The sequence below is a fragment of the Hyperolius riggenbachi genome, chromosome 10 (assembly GCF_040937935.1).
Source record: "Hyperolius riggenbachi isolate aHypRig1 chromosome 10, aHypRig1.pri, whole genome shotgun sequence".
NCBI lineage: Eukaryota > Metazoa > Chordata > Amphibia > Anura > Hyperoliidae > Hyperolius > Hyperolius riggenbachi.
The window spans coordinates 248,876,798-248,896,608 of record NC_090655.1 but is presented as its reverse complement, the minus strand read 5'-3'; the positions used below and the strand labels follow the sequence as shown (position 1 = coordinate 248,896,608).

Here is a 19,811-nt window from a genome sequence, read left to right as displayed (position 1 = left end):
TCGCACTCCGTTACCACCGCCCACCCAATCAAGCAAGTCGACCCTACAAGTTGACCTACGACCCGACAAGTCGACCCTACATCTTGCAGCATGTCCTATCAATACATGCAACAAATTTAGGCCCGAAATTGGTCATATCGTTGATCGGGCATGCTCTTGGCGGCACCGATTTTCATCTGATCCCGTTATGATTATACTTACAAAATTGGTTTCTGACCAGGTAGCCACTGTGGGAACTTGTGGGGACTTCAGGCTCATCCCTACCCTGGACTCTATTAGTGCTGCTCTGATACCCCTTTTCAAAATCCAGATTGACCCGGATACCCAGATATCCGGATCCAGATCGGATATTCGGATCTGACCTTTTGGGTATCCGAATAGAATCGGATATCCGACCCCAGTATCCGGGATATCCGGGCAAAATTAGATATCTGGATAGAAAAACCAGAAGTGGCCTTTAAATTGCTTTAAAGGGAACCAGAGATGACCGTTTCACACAAAATAAACATATCAGTCGATAGCTTGTAAAGAATAAATGCTCTACCTGATAATTTTGCCGCTCTGGTGTGCCTTTTTTAGTGTTTTTTTATCCATTATTGCTCCAGGAAAAATCAAATATGGCCACCGGCTCATATTCCTTCTGCTTCCAGGTTATGAGTTGTTCTGGATGTGCTGTCTAGGCTATATGAGACTAGGCTGCTATTTAGGCTATGTGCTTTCATTTTGGTATGATGTGCAGCCAGCTGCCTGTAGGAAATGTCTCTCATAGGAATGAAACTGCAGTCACCATCAGTATCTATGCAGACAGAGTGCACACAGATCATACAGTATTGCAGCCACACTTGTCTGTTTTAGAGATTCTCTCTCAGCAGCAGCAGCCCCTCCCATGTCATCACAGCTCTCAGTATGCAAAGCAGGAAATCTGAGCCAGGAGGTGGCAGGCTTGGGCTTGAAAAGACTCCACAGAAGAGTGACTCGGCTATAACGATTCCAGGTCAAACCTAGACTGAGCCAGTCGGGGATTCTTATCACAGCTGATAATAGACTAATTAAGCAGATAAGAATGAAACTAAAAGCAGTGTAGGTTGTTTGTCTTGTTCCCACTGATAAATGTAATAAAATACATGAGGATGCTTTGTCTCTGGTTCTCTTTAAAAACGATTTTTAGGGTAAATGAGGCATGTAGCATCATTATTTTTTAAAGGGGAACAATAATTGATGATGTGGGGACTTAAAATCCCCCCCCCCCCCCAAAAAAAAAAAAAAAACTGGCTGTCAATTAACATCAGGACTAGGTTCCAGACAGCGGTCGTGCAGCCCACTTTGTGTCCAAAGTCCAACCGCACAACTGGGACATGGCAGTTTTCAGCCCAGACACCTCCAAAACATTACGCGGCAATTGTGTTTTGGGTTAAATATAGGTGGTATCAGCACAGCAGCAGTGGCCTGTGGCACCCTGGCGGTGGGAGCAGCAAAGGCAGCAGGAGCAGGGCAATGCAGCAGCAGCAGTTGTAACGTCTGCCAGGAGCATGCCGGACGTGGCACTTGGCACTTTGCACATTGCACGTGCAAAGTGCCACGCTACACGTGCAAGTCAGACAGCAGAGGAGAGGACACTAACTGTCACACTGGCACTGCTCAGCAGCACAGCAGTGTAGTAAGCTAACACAGTAGTACTACACCTCTAACAACTACTAGCACTGACTGCAGTACTACAGTACTAACTACACAATAACACAGGAATCCTATTCCCTAATCCCTAACCTAACCTATATTGTAGCTAGCTAAGGCTAATAGCTGGCCAGCAGGCAGCAGCTGGTCTGGTCTGTGCACAGCACACACACAGCCACATAGCAGCTGCAGCAGCACACACTCTGACTGTCACACAATGAAATCAAGCTAATTAACAAACAACAATAGTGTAGTGATAGTGAAGAGGTTAATCACTGAACAGCTTTAGGTTTATCAGTGTGTACAGCACTTGCTAGGCCAGCAGCACTGGAGCACACACTCTGACTGTCACTCACTGAATGAAATCAAGCTAGCTAGTCTAATTAACAATAGTGTAGTGATAGTGAAGGGGTTAATCACTGAACAGCTTTAGGTTTATCACTGTGTACAGCACTTGCTAGGCCTGCAGCACTGGAGCATGTCTCTCAGTGAGCATTCACAAGCAAGGACGATATGTCTCATCATGGCAGCCCTCCTTATTATACAGGGGGGCTGGCCAGTGTTCCTTTCTGTGATTGGGTGCCAGGGCTTGGGCTGGGAACCCTCTGATTGGCTCAATGAGGTCAGATGGGGCTGGCCAGGGTTCCCCTCTACAATTGGTTGTTAGGGCTTCTGCTGGCAGACCTCTGATTGGCTCAATGATGTCCTGGACGTCATACAGTATCACAATAGTCAGATTTCTGCGGATATATCAGCATTTCCAGCCAACTATCCGCAGATAGCTATCCGGATTTCTGTAGAAATCCGGTATCTGAATCCGAATCGGATAGCTGAAAAATGGCCAGATATCCCGGTTACCCGGATATCCGGAATCTGGATGAGCAGCACTGTCTAGGGTCTACAAGTGTCCCTGTCACTCTCAAGGAAGTAACTACAAGGATCAACTACTTACCTTAAATTAGGATATGATGTGTAACTAACTGGGAGGTGCCCAAAATCCGCAACTATGTATCCTCAGTAATATTAAAGTATACAAGTAATAATAATAGGTGGGTAAAGTGAGATTTACTTCCAAGATGAAAAACCCCCACTAAGTTAAGAATTTAATTGATTAAGAACTCGGGTAACGCATTTCGTGGCACTTGCCGCTTCCTCAGGTATGTGCCTATCAAAGCATATAGCACATAAAAATCCTAAATATACAGGATGAAATTAAATTGCATAATACTGTACATAGGCCAAAATATGGTATCAGATATCTTTCCTGGCGAAGAATCTAATTGGTTATGCCCCTCTCCTGTAAGCTCCTCCCCCTCCCCATGTCATACCCAACCACTGGGGGCTCCTGAATGGATTGGCGGGATGATTCCTTAGAGGACACAGCAGAGCAATGTAAGGATTAAGGCACAAAAGGAGATCACATATGTGTATTTTTATTATTATTCGTTATACAACAAATACAGATGATCAGAAAAGAACACAGAGCTTGCAGTAACTATAAGAGGTAACAAGTCTTTTTATCCAACAATGAAATGAAAAAATTCTCCTAAATGCTCCTCTATATTCCTTCATGTAGATGCATTGACACAATTAGGCAAGATTGAGGATCTTACTCATACTTCCTGGGGTTCTCATTTAACCACTTTATCCTATCAGGACTAGTCTACCACATCCGGTGTTGCTGCAGCGAGTGCGTGCGCACATGAGCGCTGCTGCCACTTGTTCATTCTGGGATTTACAGGAACTTTTGAAGGGAAACATGTGTTCACAAGCCAATCGAAGTGCCTCTGAATGAATAAACATGCCCTAAATCACGAGGCACCTTGATTCATAAAAGTGGAAGTGTAGTAAAAAAAACAAAAACAGATTGACCACTTCCTGGTAAGTTCTAGGACATTGCCTTCTAGTGGCCAAAAAATCGAATTAAAGTAAAACAAAAAAAAATGTAATATTTATTAAATCTGTTTTAGCCCCTCCCCCATCCCTGTAAGTAGCGATGGGCTCACGGGTAGAAAAGTATCCGAATCCATGATTTTAATGAGGCTTAATTGCCTCAGGTATGTGCATGGGGGACAAGGGGTTAATTACCCAGATGTCCAGGCGCTCCTATGGGTATCAAATGCTCGCATGTGTCCAACGGGACACGTTCCACTACTCGATACCGCGCGGTATTGAGTTGTGGAACGCTTCCCATTGGACGCATGCGAGCGTTTGATATGCATAGAAGCGCCCCTGTCCCCCATGCACACACCTGAGGCAATTAAGCATCATTAGAATCATGGATTCGGATACTTTTCTACCCGTGAGCCCATCACTACCTGTAAGTACCAAACACAGACACCATTTTAAAAAACAAATAACAGTTTTTGAAACAATACATAAATAAATAGTTACCTTTGCGTCTAAAATTTTTTAATTTGTATGTCATGAGGTTATATTACAGGTATTTTAACAAATAAGGATTTGTAATTACTGATAGGGTACATACACAGAAAAATACATTTTGATATCCAAATAATATATTGTCACCATACATTGTAGAAGGAACGTAATTTAAATGTTGTGATATCCGGGACAAATGGGTAAATAAAATGTGTGGGACTTTCTGTATAGTAGCTGTTGTTTATTTTAACCACTTCAGCCCTCAATCGTGTTTCCCTTTATGCATCCAAGCAATTATCACCTCCCATTCATTCGCCTATAACTTTATCACTACTTATCACAATGGTACATTTTGCTAAGAGCTACTTTACTGTAAATTCATTTTAACAGGAAGAATAAGAAAAAAACTGAAAAAAAATCATCATTTCTCAGTTTTCGGCCATTATTACTACTCTAGCAGAGGAAAAGTAAATAGTCCAAGAACAGTTGAGATAATAAAAGTCAGATAACAGCCCTCTCCAGGACTAACTTAGTCGGAGAGCTTAATGGCTTGTTTGCATAGAGATAACAACTGGAGTTTCTCAACTCTTCCTGTACTGGAAACAATTAGACTGATGTATCTGATCTTAATGTTTTATTTCTTAGCTGTGCTACACATACAGATCATAATATCATCATTTTTTTTCGCTTCAGTGTCTCTTTAAAGAGACTCTGAAGCCTCTTTAAAATCCTTTTTTATTTTAACAATCCTGCTTAATACATTAGTCCTACCTAAATCACCGCATTCCTGAGGCTATAACTATCTAAATCTCCCCTAAATCCCCGGGGGGCAATCCGGGCATCACTTCCGTGTGAGGCAGGGCTATGAGCTGCAGCCCTGCCTCACACGCGTCTATCAGCGCAGATCGCCGCCTCTCCTCCGCCCCTCAGTCTCCTTTCGCTGAGGGGGGGGGGAGAGGCGGAGATCTGCCGCTGACAGACGTGTGTGAGGCAGGGCTGCGGCTCATAGCCCTGCCTCACACGGAAGCGCACACGGGCAGCAAAATCCACAACCAAGGAAGTCGTGGATTTTGCGGGGGAGAGGGAGGGTGGGTTAGGGGGGTTTTAGATAGTTTACAGCCGCGGGAATGCGGCGGTTTAGGTAGGGCTAATGTATTAAGCAGGATTGTTTTAAAAAAAAAAGAGGTGAAAACAACCTGCAGGCTGAGGGGGTTAAAGCAAACCTGCAACTTAAAAAAAGTTAGATACCTCACTAGAGGGAAGCTCCAGGATGATCCAGAGGCTTCTCTGATCCCCCTTGAGCACTCCTGCTGCTTGCCGGGACCATCCTCTTCTTCCCAGCCGCACTGCCATCCATGAATGAGCGTGGCTGTACTGGGCAGGTGCACCGATGACCCCCAGGAAGAAGCTGTGCACATGCAGCTTTGTAGTAGTGCTTGTACACAGACAGGATCGCGGCAGGTGAACATATTGGACAGGCCCGTGCCGACTATGTGCAGAGGGTCCCAGCACTGGATGAGCGAGCTCCAGGGGGGTGGGGGAGGCTTCTGGATTATACAGAGGCTAATTTTTTCTCTTAATTTCCCTTCCACTTTCAGTACATCAGAAGATCTGTTAGAACTGTCTTCACACTGTACAATATTAACTAACGGTTTATAATCTATTCTGGGGGTAAAAACACCAATTCTGACCCCACATTCGGTTACATGGCTTTATCTCTCTCATCTGACCCACATGCAAGACTGTAAAATGGAGATACTAAACTGTGTGTTTTCTGGTGTATAAGGAGGTGTCTTTTTGAATAATAGCTTTCCCACACTCTGAACACGTCTTAATGCGTACCTGAGATGTGGAAGAAAAAAAAATGTATACATACCTGGGGCTTCCTCCACCTCCCTTCAGGCTGATCGCTCCCTCTGCGTCCTTCCAGGCTGCCTCAATCAACTGCTAGGCGGCCCAGTAAATCTGCCAGTCAGCTTCAGTCTGCACATGTGCAGTCCGGCCGCCTCCCCGTCGCGGAGAGCATTCTGTGCCTGCTCAGTAGTACTGTGAAGATGCAGAGTGCTCCCGGCTCCCAGTTACTTCTATTTCCTTTTAAATACCACTTGCCTGGCTATCCTGATCTTTTATGCATCAGTAGTGTCTGAATCAGTCACCTGAAACAAGCATGCAGCTAATCTTGTTGCATCTGGTCCGGTATTAGTTATGGAGAGAATCCGAAGTCATAACAACAAAAGTTGTTTTGGTAATATCTTTAAAGAGAGTGAAGCCTCAAAAAAAAACAAAAAACAGTTTTTACTAACAGTCTTCTTTAGCATTAATGCCATACCTGAAACGCCGCATCCCCATAGCTGAACTCTCAATTAAACCCCAAAATCCCCGGAGGAAGATTTGGGCAGCGCTTCCTGGTAGAGGCAGAGCTCTGCCTCTACTCACGTCAATCTGCGCTGATCGCCGCCTCTCCCAGTCTTCTTTCACTGAGGGGGCGGGGAGAGGTGGCGATCAGCGCAGATTGATTGGACTAGAAGCAGAGCTACAGCCCAAAGCTCTGCCTCCCTCGGGCAGAAAAATCCACGACTTGGAAATTCTTGGATTTTTGCCCCGGGATTTCAGGGGTTTTAATTGAGAGTTCAGCAGCGGGGATGCAGCTTTTCAGGTATGGCATTAATGCTATAAAGAAGACTGTTAAATAAAAACTGTTTTTTTTTGTTTGTTTTTTGAGGCTTCAGACTCCCTTTAATGACTAACTGTACAAGATATCTTTGCAAGCTTTCGAAACTGAAGTTTCTTCTTCCGGCATGATACAGAACTGTATCAGAGCTGTTTTAAGCTAATCTTGTGAGATTTTTGTCAGAAACATTTGATCTGCTGCACGCTTGTTCAGAGTCTATAGCTAAAAGTATTAGAGGCAGAAAATCAGGACAGCCAGGTCACTGGTATATTGTTTAAACTTTTCCCACACTCTTAACATGAAAATAGGAGCTCACCTGTGTGACTTCACGTGTCGTTTTAGATGTCCTTTCCGAGTAAATGTTTTTCCGCAGTCTGAACATGAGAAAGGCCGCTCACCAGTGTGAATTTTCTTGTGTCTACAAATATCTTCTTGGGATATAAAACTTTTCCCACACACAGAACAGGAAAATGGACGCTCGCCCGTATGACTTCTCTGGTGGACAAGAAGGCGACTTTTTTCAACGAAAGCTTTCCCACACTCTGAACATGAAAAAGGCCGCTCACCAGTGTGAGTGCTCTGGTGTCTAATGAAGCTTGATCTGTAAATAAAACCTTTGCCACATTCTGAGCAATAAAAAAGACAATCTCCAGTGTGTATTCTCTGGTGTGCAGTAAGGTTACATTTTAGAATAAAAGCTTTTCCACACTCTGAACATGAGAAAGGGCGTTCACCAGTGTGAGTTCTCTGGTGTCTGAGAAGGTCTGCTTTAGAAATACAACCTTTCCCACACTCTGAACAGTAACAAAGCCGATCGCCTGTGTGACTTCTCTGGTGTATAAGAAGGTGACTTTTCCAAATAAAGCTTTTCCCACACTCTGAACATGAAAAAGGCCGCTCACCAGTATGAATTCTTTGATGTCTGAGGAAATTTACTTCAGAAATGAAGCCCTTCCCACACTCTGAACAGGTAAAAGAATGATTGCCTGTGTGATATCTCTTATGTGCCCCGAGCTTCCTTTTATTAGTGAAACATTTCCCACACTCTGAACAGGAATTCTCCCCTGTGTGCTCGCACTTGTGGGCCACAAGATGTGATTCCCGTGTAAAACATTTATCACATTCAGAACATGGAAACATCTCCTCTCCTCCAGGGCTAACACTACATGATTTACTAGAAGCTTCCAAAGGATTAGACAGGTGATGTGACCTCTCCTCACTGTGATTTCCTAGGTTGGTATTTGGTGTAATAGGAAGGGATCTGTCAGAACATTCCTCAGGATTAGAGGGATCCAGTGATTTCTCTTCATGGAAAAGTCTGTGATGAGTATTTGCAGTAATGGGGTTTCCTCCTGGAGAACATTGTGTGATGCCATTATCTTTTGCAGCATCATCTAGAGGGGAGGTAAAAAGTCCCTCTAAGGGGCCCCTGATATTGTGGCCATCTGTTGAGAAAAGATTATTATTAGTAACAGTACATTCATGTTCCATGTATTACAGTCAGCAGTCATGTATGTTGATTTGGTGCAATAATTTCAATCAGGGCTGTGAAGTTGTTCGACTCTCGACTCCGACTCCTCAGTTTCTGTTTCCACCAACTCCAACTCCTCTAATTTGCATATAACAAACTTGTTGATTGAAAGTATGTAACATACTGTATATACTCGCATATAAGCCTAATTTTCCAACACAAAAAAGGTGCTAAAAAGTTATCCCTTCGGCTTATATGCGAGTCAGTAGAGCAAAACAGATGGTGGAGCAGGCAGAAGAGCGTAAGGATTGTGCACTAATGATCCTGCTCTTACCAGCTGGCTCCCTGCTGTATCCGTGCCCTCCATCCCCTGCAACATGGTGTGCAGAGTGCGCTGCTCAAGACTACATGTGTCCCCTGGCTTGTGGAGCGGAGGGTGCAAGCAATGTGTTAGCAGAGCAATTATTGCCTCCTTAGTGGCAATCACTGTCTCTCATACCTATGATGCCCTCTAGTGGCGTCTTAAGACACAGCTGTATCATCCTTGGGGCACATCTGGCTATGGGGAAAGGCACTGACTTGCACTGGGGGCACATCAGGCTACTGTGGAGGGGGCTATTCTGGGTAGAGGGCTTATACGCAAGTCAATCACTTTGTCCTGGTTTCTGAGGGAAAAGTGGGTACCTCAGCTTTACACGGTTTGGCTTATATGCAAGTATATATGAGTACAAGTCCTTTAATTGCTAACAAAGCTTAGGAATTTTAAAGCTATATTAAGATGGCGTCTACTTTTGGGAACAGAAAACTCCTGACCAGGAAGCTGTCACTCAACCCTGTCGGCCATCTCGGCCTGTGGTTCCCAACGGGTTGCACTGAATCTTATTAAACAGACAGTAGGGTTGATTCACTAAGAAATAGAGTGAGTAAACTTATGTGCCTTAATTGCATGCTACATGCGTTAGTGGCTTGAGATGGCTCGAACAGTTAGCCGGCAGATGGTTCCTGGCAAATTTCCACTGTTCGCGTTCTTCGCAAACTGCAAAGATATGGCGTTTTCGACCTTCCCCCTATACATCATCATGGAGCCAAACTTTGATCCCTTACCTCACAATCAGCAGACACATGGCAGACAATCGGCTAGCACCCCCTCCTGGACCCCTCACCCCCTATCAAAAAGAAGTTGCGTTGGCCATATTGGATTCATTCTCTGCTGGCTGCTGACTGTTAGGGAGAGCAAGGTCAGAATTGCTGCAGATAGGTAGGGAAAGCATTAGCTAGACCTGTGTCCTTGTTCCTCACTTGTTGTGAAAGCACCTCAAACAGCCCTATTGAGGGCTAGCACATCCATCTCCTGTGTTTTTTGTGTATGACACTCCACAGCCCACTGACACCCAGAGCTGTGTGCACACTACTGCTGTTGAATTTAGATTTTAAGCTGTATGCTTAAAATCTAAATTCTGCATCAATCTGCTTTATTGGTATGCAACTGATTGAATTTCCTGGCTGTATGCTTAAAATCTAAATTCTGCATCAATCTGCTTTATTGGTATGCAACTGATTGAATTTCCTGGCTGTATGCTTAAAATCTAAATTCTGCATCAATCTGTTTTATTGGTATGCAACTGATTGAATTTCCTGGCTGTATGCTTAAAATCTAAATTCTGCATCAATCTGCTTAATTATAAGTGTTATTAATTGGGGCTTCTTCCTGTGTTACCATTTGCTTACTTCATTTCATTAGTCACAATTTGCATATCTTTAGACTGGCCCTGCCCCTGTGTGGCTAGAGTCTAGTGTCTAGTATATTCACAGCTGCAAGCAGTCTGCTTGTTAGCATCAATCTAGTCAGGGATATATTAGTAGATCATATAGTCAGCATGACCTTGGTCAGCAGGGTATAAATTTAAAGGGTATTGATTTTAAGGGTACTTTAGACAAACCGAAATATATCAGAATTGAGCCAGAAGGGAACAGAAGTAAACTAGCACATAACTCTGGGCTGTTGTTCATCTGCTGATTTTCTACACCCTGCATAGAAGTACCTTCAATACCATATTGATCATACACCAGCTAAATTTAAGCACTGCACACCCGCTTACCAAACTACTGATGGTTTCACCGTGCCTCACCAACCAATCTTCGCTAACTGCTCCACTGCTGAACTCCCTATCAGCTGATCCATCGCCGACCTCCAGACAAGCTACGTCATTACCAACCAGACACCCCATCTACCAATCACACACAGCTGGAATTTTTTTTTTTTTTTTTTTTTTTGCCATCATTGATGTTCTGCCAACTTCACTGCTGATCTCCTGTGGACTACTCCTTACCAGATTGATTACTGATGCAACTTTGCTGAACCCCTTCAGCCACATCATTGGTGACATTTATCTCATCTTGGTCTAACTGTTGTCCCCCTGTCTATGCTTCCACTCTCCATACCCCATCCTACCTTATCCCATCAGTACAAAATGTTCCCTCCTATTCACTCCCTTACCCCTCCACCATTTCCAAGCTATCTCCCTCCCCATCTCGCTCTCCCCCATCACCACATGCTCTACCTCCACCTCCTTCTACACCTTGTCCCCCTTCTGTTTCCCTGCACCCTCTCCCCTTTTGTCCTTAGACACCCTTTTGGCCCTCAACCCCCATGCACCTCCCTTCCCTCCCCCCCAAACTCTACCCACACACCCCCTCAGCATAACCTTATTTCTTTCCATCCTACCCCTAGGCATTCGCTCCGTGTTTCCTGTGGCCTCTGGAATGCCAGGTCCACCCGCAATAAGCTGCTCTCTGGAACTCGCTCCCTCCAGCCACCGGACTCGCCCCCACCTTTAATACCTTCACCCAAGCTCTCAAGACTCACCCTTTCATGCTCGCATACCCCCCTACACCAGCACTATAATATGTTCTGTTAGACACCCTCTCAACAGATACACCTATTGTCTCCACCTCTACCCTTTAGATTGTAAGCCTCTGGCAGGGCCATCTCCCTTAGTGTTTCCAGCTTGATTATGCAATCTTACTGACAATCACCCCTCTTGTGGACTAGAACAGTCTCTATTTTGACCTATGACACTGTATTATCAAATCATTTGCATGATCTTGTTTTGTTGTGAGTTTCCTGTATGTCCTACCTTGTATGTTAACCCTTTTATCTATTGTGCAGCGCTGCGTAATATGTTGGCGCTATATAAATACAATAAATAATAATAATAATAATTAAGTTGCAGGCACAGAACCACTCAAGTGCATTATTATTTCACTGTATTCTGATAGTACTGTTGTATCTCTCTGTGTGACACTCCACAACCCACTGTCACCCAGAACTGTGCATGATGTGATTTCTGCCCTTTAGGGATTAAACACTGACTTTGAGTCATCTCCGTAATTTTTGGTGGGACTTTTGGCATGGATCCCCCTCCGGCATGCCCCTGTCCAGGTGTTGGACCCCTTGAAACAACGTTTCCATCACTTTTGTGGCCAGAAACAGTCTTTGCAGGTTTTAAAATTCTTCTGCCCATTGAAGTCTATGATGGTTCGCCGTGTTTGCCTGTTCGCAAATATTTGCGGAAGTTTGCGTTCGCCAACAGAAAATTCTATGTTCGTGACATCTTTACTAGCGGCCATGTAACGCACATAGCGTAGCCACATAGCGCACATGCTGTATTGCAGCATAGCGAGCGCTAGCAACTTTACGCTCGCTCCACTCCTTCCGCCCTGAGACCGTTCAGATCCAGTCACTTTAAAGGAAGTGAGCCCTGCATTTTGAGTGGCCCAATAGGCTGCCTGTGACATTAGCACTCTTACTTCAATCATCTAACATTCAGGATCCATTGTGATCCAATGTTTATTGCTTACCTGCGAAGATACCCAGAGAACACTCTTCTTTTTTTATTGTCTCCAACATGTCACTCTCCTCTACAGGTTGCTGATCACTCCTCACATAGGTTTCTTCTACTTTAATTATCTTCATCATGTCTCCCTTCACCGTAGTCTGCTGATCACTCCTCACATACTTCTCTTCTTCTTTATTTTTAATTGTCCTCATCAGGTCGCCTTCCACTTTAAATTCCTGATTACCCCTCAGATAAGTGTCTTCTTCCTCCACTTCAACCTCAGATTTCTCATCTACCAGTTCATCATCCTAAATTGATATTAATTAAAATTATAATTACAGTGCTCATGCAAATAATATAATTTGTCATGGTTTGGAGGCACAGTCCCCCCTACCTGATAACGGTCTCGGGAATAAAGAGGACTCGTACATCTCTCTGGTGGGTTTCTGTTACTGGATCCATCTGTAGGAAACACACACCCTGACTGAATACATTGTTTCTATGTGATTATCAGATGATGAGGGATCTACGTGGATCCTCCGTACTGCTCTCTCCTTTACAAGAAATGAAAGTCTCCTCTTACCCGGTGATGTGAGGAGTGGCTGATTCTCCATCATGGTGTCCTTGTAGAGGTACTTGTGTTCTTCTATATACTGCCACACCTGCATGGAGAAATAGACCGGGAAAACCTGACACTTATAGGAACCTGACACACACAATGATGCAGTCAACATCCAGAGATACACCTCTCTGTTACATGTCCCATAATTCCCAGCAATGCTCACCTCTCCTGTCAGCATCTTGGTAATCTTGTTGGTAATCTTTAGAATCTTCTTCTTGTCTCTCTCATGTGTCCTGGTCAGACATGAAGGGACTGAGATGGTCACCTGGTCACCAGACTTCACAGGAAAAAAATCCTATATAGAACAGTCAACAGTGTTGTTATAGAAACTCCCAGAATCCTCCTACCTCTCCAGTCAACTTTTTTTTTGTATTAAAATAGAACAACATAACATCATATGCCCTTCCCAGAATCCTCCTCACCTCTCCAGTCAACAGAAAGATGATCTCCAGGGTGAGGTTTAACATGCTCTCAGTCATGTGACTCTGAATGTCATTCATGTTCCATAAGGTGGTCACGTGATTTCTATCGAAACCCCTCTCTGTAGATGAATCATAAATAAGCTGATGATTATCTGGTCTGTAGGCTGCTGGGTTACACTAGACACATTCCACAGCACTGTGTATTCCCCTCCCCCAACCACTGTGTGCCCCCTTCCCCATCTCTGCTTCCCCAACCACTGTGTGCTGCCCTCCCCATCTCTGCTCCCCAACCACTGTGTGTTCCCCTCCCCGAACCACTGTGTTCCCCCCTCCCTATCTCTGCTCCCCCAACCACTGTGTGCTCCCCCCCCCCATCTCTGCTCCCCCAACCACTGTGTGCTCCCCATCTCTGCTCCCCAACCACTGTGTGCTCCCCTCCCCATCTCTGCTCCCCCAACCACTGTGTGCTCCCCTCCCCATCTCTACTGCCCCAACCACTGTGTGCTCCCCTCCCCATCTCTGCTCCCCCAACCACTGTGTGCTCTCCCCCCAACCCCATCTCTGTTCCCCCCACCACTGTGTGCTCCCCTCCCCCATCTCTGCTCCCCCAACCACTGTGTGCTCCCCTCCCCCATCTCTGCTCCCCCAACCACTGTGTGCTCCCCTCCCCATCTCTGCTCCCCAACCACTGGGTGCCCCCCTCCCAATCTCTGCTCCCCCAACCACTGTGTGCTCCCCTCCCCATCTCTGCTCCCCAACCACTGTGTGTCCCCCTCCCCATCTCTGCTTCCCTAACCACTGTGTGCTCCCCTCCCCCTCTCTGCTCCCCCAACCACTGTGTGCTCCCCTCCCCCAACCACTGTGTGCTCCCCTCCCCATCTCTGCTCCCCCGAACACTGTGTGCTCCCCTCCCCATCTCTGCTCCCCCAACCACTGTGTGCTCCCCTCCCCATCTCTGCTCCCCAACCACTGTGTGCTCCCCTCCTCTGCTCCCCAACTACTGGCTGCTTCCCTCCCCATCTCCACTCCCCCAACCACTGTGTGCCCCCCCTACCCCATCTCTGCTACCCAACCACTGTGTGCCCCCCTCCCTCATCTCTCCTCCCCAACCACTGGCTGCTCTCCCTCTCTGCTCCCCCAACCACTGTGTGCTCCCCTCCCCATCTCTGCCCCCCCCCCCCCCAACCACTGGCTGCTCCCCCTCTCTGCACCCCCAACCACTGTGTGCTCCCCTCCCCATCTATGCTCCTCCAACCACGGTGTGCCTCCCTCCCCCACTACTCTGTGCTCCTCTCTGCCATCATCTCTTATCCCATTTTTCTATCAGCACTATTTCTGCTAGTGTGAAATATAACACTTTATTACCTCTTCTGTTTCCAGTTCCAGCAAGGTCTGCTCTCTACTTCCTCCTACTTCACCTCTAATCCTCCACTTCCTGTACATGCGTTTCACACATCTTTGTGCGTTCCACCATTTCCTGTTTGTTCTCTCCACTTGGTCACCACCTTGTGGAGAAGAGAGAAACTGCACTTGGTGCACTGCAACTCGCAAGTAGGTATCTCTTCATCTACACTGTACAGTTTTCCATCAGATAGATAGATCTATTAGCAGGGCCGGCCCTAGACTTTTTGCCGCCTGAGGCAAATTTTTTAAAAAAAATTGCCACCGCCGCCCCTCCCCCCCCTCGGGGGGGGGGGCGCTCTGGGGGGCCGCCGAGCTGGAGGGGTAGCTGGCAGGACGGGGGTATTGGGCCAGCGGCGGGGAGGGGGGTCGGACCCCCCCCTCCCTCGCCTGGGTCCCCCGTCCTCCGCTCCCCTCCAGCCTAAATAGACGCAGCCGTATATGTAAGAGGCACGGGCGGGGAGGACACTCACCTCTTCCCAGCATGCGCTCCACTGACATCACTCCCTGCAGCGTTGCAGGAAGTGATGTCAGTGGAGCGCACGCTGGAGCGAGGAGGAGGTGAGTGTCTCCCCGCCCGTGCCTCTTACATATACGGCTGCGTCTATTTAGGCTGGAGGGGAGCGGAGGACGGGGGACCCAGGCGAGGGAGGGGGGGGGTCCGACCCCCCTCCCCGCCGCTGGCCCAATACCCCCGTCCTGCCAGCTACCCCTCCAGCTCGGCGGGCCGGCTCCCCGCACCCACGGATGGGCGGGTGCCGCCCCTGGAAATTTGCCGCCTGAGGCAAAAGTTTCACCCCGCCTCATGAGCGGGCCGGCCCTGTCTATTAGATAAATCTAATAAGAAATTGCCTCTTGTGTAGATGCCCAATTGTTTTCAGATACATTTTGCAAAAGATTTTGCTTTGATGAGCAGGGGCGTAGCGTAGCTAGAAATGACTTAAAATACTGTAAGCTTTATGGAGATGAAGATTTCATTTTTCAGCACGACCTGGCACCTGCTCACAGTGCCAAAACCACTGGTAAATGGTTTACTGACCATGGTATTACTGTGCTCAATTGGCCTGCCAACTCTCCTGACCTGAACCCCATAGAGAATCTGTGGGATATTGTGAAGAGAAAGTTGAGAGACGCAAGACCCAACACTCTGGATGAGCTTAAAGGGGAACTAAAGAGAGAGGTATATGGAGGCTGTCATGTTTATTTCCTTTTAGACAATACCAGTTGCCTGGCAGCCCTGCTGATCCTCTGCCTCTAATACTATTAGCCATAGCCCCTGAACAAGCATGCAGCAGATCAGGTGTTTCAGTGGTTCAGACTTATAAGTCTGATCTGACAAGACTAGCTGCATGCTTGTTTCTGGTTTTAATCAGATACTACTGCAGAGAAATAGACCAGCAGGGCTGCCAGGCAACTGGTACTGATTAAAAGGAAATAAACATGACAGCCTCCATATACCTCCCTCTTCATTTCTCCTTTAAGGCCGCTATCAAAGCATCCTGGGCCTCCATAACACCTGAGCAGTGCCACAGGCTGATTGCCTCCATGCCACGCCGCATTGAAGCAGTCATTTCTGCAAAAGGATTCCCGACCAAGTATTGAGTGCACAACTGAACATAATTATTTGAAGGTTGACTTTTTTTGTTTTAAAAACACTTTTCTTTTATTGGTCGGATGAAATATGCTAATTTTTTGAGATAGGAAATTTGGGTTTTCATGAGCTGTATGCCAAAATCATCGATATTAAAACAATAAAAGGCTTGAACTACTTCAGTTGTGTGAATCTAAAATATATGAAAGTCTAATGTGTATCAGTACATTACAGAAAATAAGGAACTTTTTTACAATATGCTAATTTTTTTGAGAAGATCCTGTATATTTATTGGTTTGGGTAAAAGTTATAGCGTTTACAAACTATGGTGTCAAAAGTGAATTTTCCCATTTTGAAGCATCTCTGACTTTTCTGAGCACCTGTCATGTTTCATGAGGTGCTAAAATTCCAGGATAGTATAAATACCCCCTAAATGACCCCATTTTGGAAAGAAGACATCCCAAAGTATTCACTAAGAGGCATGGTGAGTTCATAGTAGATTTTATTTTTTGTCACAAGTTAGCAGAAAATGACTTTGTAAAAAAAAAAAAAAAAAGTTTCCATTTCTGCTAACTTGTGACAAAAAAAAAAAAAAAAAAAATGAAATCTGCCACGGACTCACCATGCCCCTCTTTGAATACTTTGAGGTGTCTACTTTCCAAAATGGGGTCATTTGTGGGGTGTGTTTACTGTCCTGGCATTTTGGGGGGTGCTAAATTGTAAGCACCCCTGTAAAGCCTAAAGGTGCTCATAGGACTTTGGGCCCCTTAGCGCACCTAGGCTGCAAAAAGGGGTCACATATGTGGTATCGCCGTACTCAGGAGAAGTAGAATAATGTGTTTTGGGGTGTATTTTTACACATACCCATGCTGGGTGGGAGAAATATCTCTGTAAATGAGATTTTTTTTTACTTTTTCACACACAATTGTCAATTTACAGAGAGATTTCTCCCACCCAGCATGGGTATGTGTTAAAATACACCCCAAAACACATTATACTACTACTCTTGAGTACGGCGATACCACATTTGTGACACTTTTTTGCAGCCTAGGTGCGCTAAGGGGTCCAACGTCCTATGAGTACCTTTAGGATTTCACAGGGCATTTTGAGGCATTTGTTTTCTAGACTACTCCTCACGCTTTAGGGCCCCTAAAATGCCAGGGCAGTATAGGAACCCCACAAGTGACCCTGTTTTAGAAAGAAGACACCCCAAGGTATTCCATTAGGAGGATGGTGAGTTCATAGAAGATTTTATTGTTTGTCACAAGTTAGCGGAAATTGATTTTTATTGTTTTTTTTTTCACAAAGTGTCATTTTCCACTAACTTGTGACAAAAAATAAAATCTTCTATGAACTCACCATACACCTAACGGAATACTTTGGGGTGTCTTCTTTCTAAAATGGGGTCACTTGTGGGGTTCCTATAATGCCCTGGCATTTTAGGGGCTCTAAACCGTGAGGAGTAGTCTAGAAACCAAATGCCTCAAAATGACCTGTGAATAAGACGTTGGGCCCCTTAGCGCACCTGTATGTATCGCCGTACTCAGGGGAAATAGTATAATGTGTTTTGGGGTGTATTTTTATACATACCCATGCTGGGTGGGAGAAATATCTCTGTAAATGGACAATTGTGTGTAAAAAAAAAATCAAAAAATTGTCATTTACAGAGATATTTCTCCCACCCAGCGTGGGTATGTATAAAAATACACCCCAAAACACATTATACTATTTCTCCTGAGTACTGCGATACCACATGTGTGACACACTCTTGCAGCCTAGGTGCGCTAAGGGGCCCAAAATCCTATTCACAGGTCATTTTGAGGCATTTGGGGTCACTTGGTGGGGTTCCTATACTGCCCTGGCATTTTAGGGGCCCAAAACCGTGAGGAGTAGTCTGGAAACCAAATGCCTCAAAATGACTGTTCAGGGGTATAAGCATCTGCAAATTTTGATGACAGGTGGTCTATGAGGGGCCGAATTTTGTGGAACCGGTCATAAGCAGGGTGGCCTCTTAGCTGACAGGTTGTATTAGCACTGAAGTGCAGGAAGCGCAGGATGTTCTCAAATCATGACCTGGACATGGCAGCAGAGAACATGGGCATGTGATGTATTGGGTGCGTAGACCAATATGACCGCAATACATTCTTTTTGACTAGACCCATGTTAAGGAGAAGGCCCCAAAAAAATTTTACGTTCGGAAACTTGGAGTGGTTTCCCCCGAAAAGGCTGGGAATGGTAGCTTCTTGGATTGGCGGTTGCGTATTGTGTGGCATAACGGTTGGTCTCAGCCACAATTAAGTCGTAGAGACCAGCAGTGATGAGAAAAAAAAATTCTGTCTTCGGTGGGTCGGGTGAGGGTTTGGCCGGGTGATCAGAAGCCCGCAGGGGGCAGATTAGGGCCTGATCTGATGGATAGGAGTGCTAGGGGGTGACAGGAGATGATTGATGGGTGTCTCAGGGGGTGATTAGAGGGGAGAATAGATGCAATTAATGCACTGGGGAGGTGATCGGAAAGGGGTCTGAGGGTTTGGCCGAGTGATCAGGAGCCCACACGGGGCAAATTAGGGCCCGATCTGATGGGTAGGTGTGCTAGGGGGTGACAGGAGGTGATTGATGGGTGTCTCAATGTGTGATTAGAGGGGGGAATAGATGCAAGCAATGCACTGGGGAGATGATCGGGGGGGGGGGGTCTGAGGGTGTGGGCGGGTAATTTGGTGCCCGAAAAGGGGCAGATGAGGGCCTAATCTGATGGGTATGATGGGTAGCAGTGACAGGGCGTGATTGATGGGTGATCAGTGGGTGATTAGAGGGGTGGACAGATGTAAATAATGCAAAGGAGAGGTGTTCAGTCGGGGTCTGAGGGTGATCTGAGGGTGTGGGCAGGTGTTTGGGTGCCCGCAGGGGGAAGTTTAGGGTCTGATCTGATGAGTAGCAGTGACAGGTGGTGACGGGGTGATTGATAGGTGATCAGGGTGTGATTAGAGGGGAGTATAGACTCCTCCTCCCTGCCTGCCCCCCGACTCTCTCTTTTCCAATTCTATCAGCTATCTCCTCCTCCCTCCCTGTCCTCAGGCTCTCTCTTGTCCAATTCTTTCAGCTAACTCCTCCTCCCTGCCTGCCCCCTGACTCTCTCTTTTCCAATTCTATCATCTAACCCCTCCTCCCTGCCTGCCCTCTGACTCTCTTTCCTCCAATTCTATCAGCTAACTCCTCCTCCCCCCCTGCCACCTGACTCTCTCTCCTCCAATTCCATCAGCTATCTCCTCCTCCCTCCCTGCCCTCTGACTCTCCTCCAATTCTATCAGCTATCTCCCCCTACCTTCCTGCCCCCTGACTCTATCTCTCTCTCTTCCAATTCTATCAGCTATCTCCTCCTCCCTTCCTGCCCCCTGACTCTATCTCTCTTTATTCCAATTCTATCAGCTATCTCCTCCTCCCTGCCCGCCCTCTCTTTCTCTCTCCTCCAATTCTATCAGCTATCTCCTACTCCCTGCCCGCCCTCTCTTTCTCTCTCCTCCAATTCTATCAGCTATCTCCTCCTTCCTGCCCGCCCTCTCTTTCTCTCTCCTCCAATTCTATCAGCTATCTCCTCCTCCCTGCCCGCCCTCTCTTTCTCTCTCCTCCAATTCTTTCAGCTATCGTCTCTATCTCCCTGCACCTGACTCTCTCTCCTCCAAATTTATCAGCTATCTTCTTCCTCACTGCCCTCTAACTCTCTCTCCTCTTTTATTCCTGTTTTTG

The 19,811-nt window shown here is 46.2% G+C and overlaps 1 protein-coding gene across 1 annotated transcript; it reads right to left on the bottom strand.

Annotated features, from left to right (window-relative positions):
* Positions 1-6,766: 6,766 nt before the first annotated feature.
* LOC137535199 (oocyte zinc finger protein XlCOF22-like) lies at positions 6,767-14,517 on the bottom strand. Its single transcript, XM_068257014.1, has 7 exons — positions 14,444-14,517; positions 13,079-13,197; positions 12,820-12,951; positions 12,618-12,696; positions 12,429-12,496; positions 12,057-12,342; positions 6,767-8,169 (listed from the first exon to the last, which is right to left on the bottom strand). The coding sequence occupies exons 2-7, from the start codon at positions 13,154-13,156 to the stop codon at positions 7,037-7,039; spliced, it is 1,776 nt and encodes a 591-aa protein (XP_068113115.1). The 5' UTR covers positions 13,157-13,197; positions 14,444-14,517; the 3' UTR covers positions 6,767-7,036.
* Between the last annotated feature and the right edge of the window lie 5,294 nt (positions 14,518-19,811).

Coding starts and splice junctions, on each gene's coding strand:
- LOC137535199 (XM_068257014.1), bottom strand. CDS start 13,156: ATGAATGACATTCAGAGTCACATGACTGAGAGCATGTTAAACCTCACC. Junction 12,697..12,819: donor CCAAGATGCTGACAGGAGAG/GTGAGCATTGCT, acceptor TTCTCCATGCAG/GTGTGGCAGTATATAGAAGA. Junction 8,170..12,056: donor TTCTCTGGGTATCTTCGCAG/GTAAGCAATAAA, acceptor TTTTCTCAACAG/ATGGCCACAATATCAGGGGC.